Consider the following 6,836-nt stretch of genomic DNA (forward strand, 5'->3'; position numbering starts at 1 on the left):
ATGAAAGCAATAGAGAGGTTATCATTTTGGCAATGCAAGAGACTTGTGAAGGTGTCAGAATGCTTGTGAAGTATGGCTAGATATGCTGTAACACTGTGACTATGCTGACTAGGCTTGTTCAGAATTGACAATATTGAGTTAACCACCTATGAATTCTGCTGGCCAACTCTTCATGCTGAAAGACAGAATAACTATACTAACCCATTTTACAAAGCACCTCCTTGGATTGCAAATGGGCAGCTATTTCCATTAGGCCTTCATATTGTGTCACAGACTCCATAATTTTGATTTCTGTGAAATCACAATGGAACCTCCAGTGCCAAGTTGTTGTAGCAGGTTGTACTGCTTGTTTCGTATTTAAAAACTAGATTTCTTTATGTTTACTTGAATTTACAGAGCAGTACCTAGGACTGAGGGGGATCAATGTGATATTATGTTAAACTTACAATTGTGCAGCCACAGAGCTACATCTCCCTGAGTTCCCTGGAAAGACGGATTGACTGATTAATTTGAGTGTATGAACTGATCCATAAGCTAGATTGTGCATGGATTTATTTGATTCATAAACCCAATAAAATTTTGGTAGGACTTAGCTATAAAAGGGGAAATGCTATTGAAGGCACTTCCAGATGGGGGCTATATATTACACACCAGTTAAGACCCAGGTTTTCTATGTGCGCAGTTGGCGCACAACCATCCACACACTTGTTTTTCACATGCATTCTGCTGTTTCCCATCCACATTAGTGGGAGGTCCTTGATTGGTGGGAAACATCTGTTTCCATGTTTGTGTGTGCTTTTAAAAATACATTATTTAGCTCTATAGAAATTATGATAAAGAGATCTTGCACAAAATCTTTGGTTTGTTTCTTTTTAAAGAGAAGTTCTGATCTATGTACTGTGATTACAGTCTCCAAGGTATTCCCCCACTTGTGATGAGATCTTTAGGGAATAGCTTTTCCAAACTAGATTGTTTGGATTGGTGGAACCAGGCAGGCTGGTGTGCTGAAAATAGGTTGTGCTCAGGCGAGGAGCAAGTGGAAGCAGGGTTGTGGCAATGGGGACTATTATCACATCACCACACATGTGATAAACTATTCATTAAATAAATAACATCCACAAGCCTATGGTGACCACAGATGTATAACATGTTATTTGTTACTTAATGGGTTTTCTGCAATAAGAGAAATGTAAAACAATATGTGGGTGGGTATGTTGATAACATCATCATCATGTGGACAGTGCAAAAAAAACCTCTGTCTTGTCTAGAAGCACCCGGAGCGAAAACCAAAACACACTATTCTCTGCCCCACTGAAGTTAAATTTAAATGGCAGATAAGGTCTTGAAAATGAACAAGACCTTCTCATGTTCTCCATTATATTACTGTACATTTGCATTACTGCCTGTGGCATGGTGATCTGTCAACCTGCATGATGAGCTGCCTATGTAAAAAGTGATGCAAACTTTACTTTCCCCTACTCTACCCAACCACTTTTAAAAGGCTTTAAGTATGAACATGCATTGCCCCCCTTTTGCTACAGCTTTTAGCTTCGTTGATGATTGTAAAGGAATAAATATTTCAACTAATGTTTCAGGAAATGTATTTTATATTTTTTATCATCTCAACTTCAGCTCAGACGTGGTTCTGCTTTGTATATACAATAATGATGGTCATCAACTTTAAAAGCTGTAGTATTTAAGTGTATACCTGAATAACCAAAAACTCCTCTTTTTTTCATGCTCTTATCCAGTTTGAAATATGTTGAGTAAATGGCTTCATGGATTTATTTTTCCCTAAAATTTCAGGGTACTCCGGGACCAGTTGGAGTTCCAGGACCAGCAGGACCAAAAGGAGAGAGGGTGAGCAACCTATAGCAAACAGGTCCATATACCAGCTGTCTGTTACAAGTCCAATACATCTTAAACGCAGCAAATTTTACTTTTCTGATATTATAAGTAATGCTTCCTAATGGATGGCGGGACGCAGGTGGTGCTGTGGTCTAAACCACTGAGTCTCTTGGGCTTGCAGATTGGAAGATTGGCAGTTTGAATCCCTGCAACAGAGTGAGCTCCTGTTGCTCTGTCCTAGCACCTGCCAACCTAGCAGTTCAAAAGCACACTAGTGCAAGTAGATAAATAGGTACCACTGTGGCAGGAAAGTAAACAGTCCTTCCGTGCACTCTGGCTTCTATCACAGTGTTCCATTGTGCCAGAAGTGGTTTAGTCATGCTGGCCACATAGTCGTCTTTGACTGGACTTAACTGTCCAGAGGTCATTTACCTTTTTACCTTACCTAACGGATATTTCCACTGTCTCTTTTTCACTTCTAATGTGTTTTGTTATGTGAACATGATACCTTTTCAGAGATAAACAGTAAAAGGAATGTTTATTTAACACTATTCTGTTGCTAGTCAGCAAAATACAATTTAACCAACACTTTGGGGACCTTTTTGCGGGGATGGAGGTGGAAATCTCTCCTCTCCAATTCCACGCTAGCTTGAGAAAAAATTATGTGAAACTGAAAATACAATTCTGTTGCCTATAGTTCAGAAGTAACTTGCTACTATGAAAGATACAGTATTGGTCTACCTTCTCTGTGCCTGTAATACACGTTTGAAATCAGGACATACTTCTGTCTTCCTAAATTCATTTTAGGGCAATAAAGGAGACCCTGGAACAGCAGGACCAACAGGACCAGCAGGACTTCCTGTAAGTATAGAGCATTTCTTCTTCTTCCTCCACCTCACTTTCCCCATGAAATTCACTTTAATAATTCTACTGCACAAGAACATAGACCTTCTGCTGCAGTTACTTGGGTAAAGCTAAATGCTTTAAAAATTCTCCCTAAGTAAAAAAAAGTATGATCAATTTTCTGTCTAGTTCAAAGGTGACTAACTCCTAGCTTGGGGGCTGGATCAGATTCCACAAGCAATTTTTTTGTCACTCCCCACAAGGCTTCACCAATTCTGGTGTAAGAACAGCGGGGGTAATATTTAGGCAAATGGATGGGATGAATACAGAGGTTAAGACGTCTCCAACCTGCCCAGTGACCTAATAGCAATTCATATCTTCTCCATCTCAGTCATCAGATTAATCACTTTGTGAGCAAGGTTGTAGCTCTAAGGTGATGTATGTGGTTCTCCTTGCCTCCCTATTTTATCCCAACAACCCTGTGAAGTACCGTATTTTTTGCTCTATAAGACTCACTTCCCCCCCCCAAAAAAAAGTAAGGGGAAATGTGTGTGCGTCTTATGGAGTGACTGCAGGCTGTGCAGATATCCCAGAAGCCAGAACAGCAAGAGGGATTGCTGCTTTCACTGTGTAGCGACCCCTCTTGCTGTTCTGGCTTCTGAGATTCAGAATATTTTTTTTCTTGTTTTCCTCCTCCAAAAACTAGGTGCGTCTTGTGGTCTGGTGCGTCTTATAGAGTGAAAAATACGGTAGGTTTGGCTGAGAGACAATGACTGGTCAAATGTCACCCAGTGAGCTTCATGGCCAGGTGGGGATTCAAACACTAAGCAGGGTACCACACTGGCTTTAAAATGAGTAACTTCTTTAAACATTCATACCTATATTATAGGGTTCACAAGGCTCACCAGGTGAAAAAGGAAACCGGGTAAGTCTTAAATTATGGCTCTTTCACTATTAAGGCCTTTAAGGAATGGTGGAATGATTAAATTTGTGAGGACATCAAAAGGGATAAGGTAAAATCTAACTGCCTAATAAAGTATAACCCAAAGACTTATCATCCTTTTCAAGGATGTTACCTGCTCAAGAATGTAGGAGCCTGCAGTAATATTGGCTGCTAGCAATAATAGAACCAGAGTTCGAAATAATTCTCATGAAACGCTTGGAAAATCTTAAAATAAAGTTGTGATACAATACTTGATGAAGTAACAAGATGATAAGTCTTCACAGCACATCACAGTCATGATGAGCATTACCTCTTAGTTTATGACTTCTCCAAGGCTGCTGTTGCGAAGAGTACTTAATCATTCCACCTCTGCTTTTATAACTTCCTTTTGATTAAAAATTAAATAAAATGTAGTTATTATTCCGATTACTCTATCAAGCAAGTTCCTGAGACTTTTTCAGTTGGTTTTAAATTTGAATAAGATGTTTAGAACAGTCTTGGTTCACTAAAACTGAAAATTCAGAAACCACTTCGGGCTGGGTTTCTGTCCCAACAAGTTTATTGGCAGATGAGAACTGTCGCAGAATGATGAGTGAACCTTCTGCCCAGTTAGACAAGAGTCATCAAGAAGAGACAGCTTTGTTTCTGAATTGCTTGTAATAAAGCTCTGGGGAAAGTCAGGCCAGTTTCACTCTCAGTGCCATTCATAATTCTGAAACCACTTAAAGAGAATAAAGATCCAAAGCACCTACAGGAGTATGTCTTGCAAAACTGCAACAAATACTTTGAAATCACAATACGGGGGCGAGGGATGAGTTAGAGTGAGCGGCAACTGTGCACACACACACAAATCCTACATAAGGATCCATTTAGTCATTAAGAAATGAAGAGTCCTTCCATATATCATTAGCAGACACTTTATAACTAATTGCTGTTTTGGAAACATTTCTTGAGTCGGGTATGAAATGTGTGGTGCTATGGATGTAAAACAGTCAAGGGCAGCCTGTTATTTAACATGCAGCATGATTTGGCAACAGGATACTCTGTGCAGCAGGTGTGGAAATTATCTTTCCAAACTAGATTTGATGGTGGCACAACCCAATATTGGTTGCATTATGCTGTATGTTGACAAAGCGGGAAAAGGGCTGATTTAAAGCACAGAAGAGGGCAGGAGACTGCTGAGCCCTTACCCTGCCCCTCCCACCCCACCTGCTTCTTTCCAGCTGCTTTTATCCTAGCAGGATTACTTCCAGCCTAGGAGTCCTCCTGGCTGAAAAAGAGCTAAGAAGACATAATTTGGGTAGGGAGAAGTACAGAGAACAGGAGGTTCTCCTACCTGCCCATAATGTGCTTTTAAGTCTCACCCCAAGTCCTGTTTTATAAGGATCCAGTGGCAGGCCTGATTCTGACCCATGAATCTAATGCTGCCACCACCCCATTCAGCTTGGTCCTTCTTTTCTGCTAATCAGTCCCATTGGCTGTTGTGTGATACCATAGGGGTATATCTCCCAGACAGAGCAGTCAAGAAAACAGAGGTGCAATATTATAACAGTTCATGGGAATGGAGTGTGCTCATTTGGACAAACCAGCTGAAAAGGTGCCAATGCTTATTCTGTGCATTAAACTTGAATTTGTTATTTCAACTGTTTTTTCTTCTTCTCCTGTCTTTGTGTGGTTTGCGTGTGTGTGTTCCTTGCTTCTACAGGTCTACCTTTGTCCCCCTTATCCCTTCCTGCTCTTCTGCCTTTTCTCCCGGATCCTTCCTTCTCTTCCTGCCGCAACCCAGTCTGCATTTTCTCCTGGATTATCCTCCCTCTAAGCCAACGTTTGATCCTGGGTGACCTCTCCTTTCCCATCCATTTTTCCTGCCAGTTTATTTTTGTTTTATTAAAAAAACAAACACCAAACCCATTTATTTCCCTTAAAAAATATACCCACTCTGCCTGGTTTTATGTCGTCTCCTTGCGCCACCTAATCCTTATACCAGTTACTAAATGAAACTCCCTCTGCAGCAATCCCACTTACATCCTACATCCACAAGCACTTATCAAAATGTTTCCCTCTTTTGTATGTTGCTGATTTTTGTAAATTGGCTTGGAAAGATTTCATAATTTTGTTGTCTTTCTGACTATTGGTCCTTGGCTTGATGTTGGCATTATTCATTCAAGGTGACTTTGCACCATTGTTCAGAGAGGTAGCATGAGGCCGATGGTTTCAATTTTTATCCCTTTGAGGGTCTATTTTAAGAACTTAAGTAGAACAGAGCATTTTTACAAGAATTTGCCAATGTTGCCTCTCCTGTTAAATAAAAAAACATGGTGGAGCCAGCTGATTAATACATGATTTTTAAACAGAAGTGTGTCTTCCTAGGTTTATTTTAAAAAAATAATACAGAACTTCAGCTAGATTATGTTGTTTTTCAAAGTTAGTCATTGGAAAAGAAGTGTAATGATCCCCACCACTCATTTTACTTTTATTGTCCGCTTGGATATTGTGGATCAGAATTCCCCACTGAGCTCAATGGGATTACTTCTGAGCAAATGTGAGGAGTCGTTGTTCCTAATGCTAATTATTCTAAAGCATTTCAGGAGGAACACTGTGATTATTTAATCAATCAATCAATCAATCAATCAATCAATCAAAATAAGCTTTATTGTACTAGCCAAAGGCCATGACAAAACAATACAAACACTGCCAGGAAAAGAAATATCTATATAACTATATGTATAAAGCAGAGCCACTGCATGAAAATGGAAGACAAACACCTTGCTGTTGTTTAAATTTGAGGTTTTAATAATACAAAATACACATACATTTAAACATAAAATGCCAAAGCCAGCCAAAAAAAAACCCCATGAAGAATGTTAAATGAAAAAGAAAATCAAGCTTTTGAAATTAATTGTTTTTACATTACAGTATTTTGTTTTTGTTTATGAGACACTGACTTGAAATGGATAATCCTAAATCTTTTGTGTATCTTTTTTAATAAACTATTATTCACAGGGGGAAAGGGGCAAGAAAGGCTCTAGGGGGCCTAAAGGGGATAAGGGAGACCAAGGAGCACCTGGATTAGATGCACCCTGCCCACTGGTATGTTGTGTTTTATAAGGCACATTGTGTTATATTTTAAGCCACTGGGGAAGAAAGAAGGACAAGAGGCGATGACACCACAATGCAGGAACGTCTTGAATTGATTTCTTAA

At 39.6% G+C, this 6,836-nt stretch overlaps 1 protein-coding gene across 10 annotated transcripts in view; it reads left to right on the top strand.

Moving 5' to 3' along the window:
* Positions 1 to 6,836, top strand: part of COL13A1 (collagen type XIII alpha 1 chain) — a gene marked incomplete at its 5' end in the record, with an annotated part of 200,991 nt that overhangs the window by 180,308 nt on the left and 13,847 nt on the right. For 7 of the 10 annotated variants that reach the window (XM_083503100.1, XM_083503097.1, XM_083503094.1 and 4 more), the window contains 4 exons: positions 1,807 to 1,860; positions 2,656 to 2,709; positions 3,581 to 3,616; positions 6,638 to 6,724. In XM_083503100.1, coding sequence (XP_083359226.1) covers positions 1,807 to 1,860; positions 2,656 to 2,709; positions 3,581 to 3,616; positions 6,638 to 6,724 — 231 coding nt within the window. The remainder of the gene's footprint in view (positions 1 to 1,806; positions 1,861 to 2,655; positions 2,710 to 3,580; positions 3,617 to 6,637; positions 6,725 to 6,836) is intronic. The other 3 variants (XM_083503099.1, XM_083503096.1, XM_083503095.1) reach the window with 1 other exon arrangement.

This window comes from Podarcis liolepis (assembly GCF_965112155.1).
Source record: "Podarcis liolepis genome assembly, chromosome: 5".
NCBI lineage: Eukaryota > Metazoa > Chordata > Lepidosauria > Squamata > Lacertidae > Podarcis > Podarcis liolepis.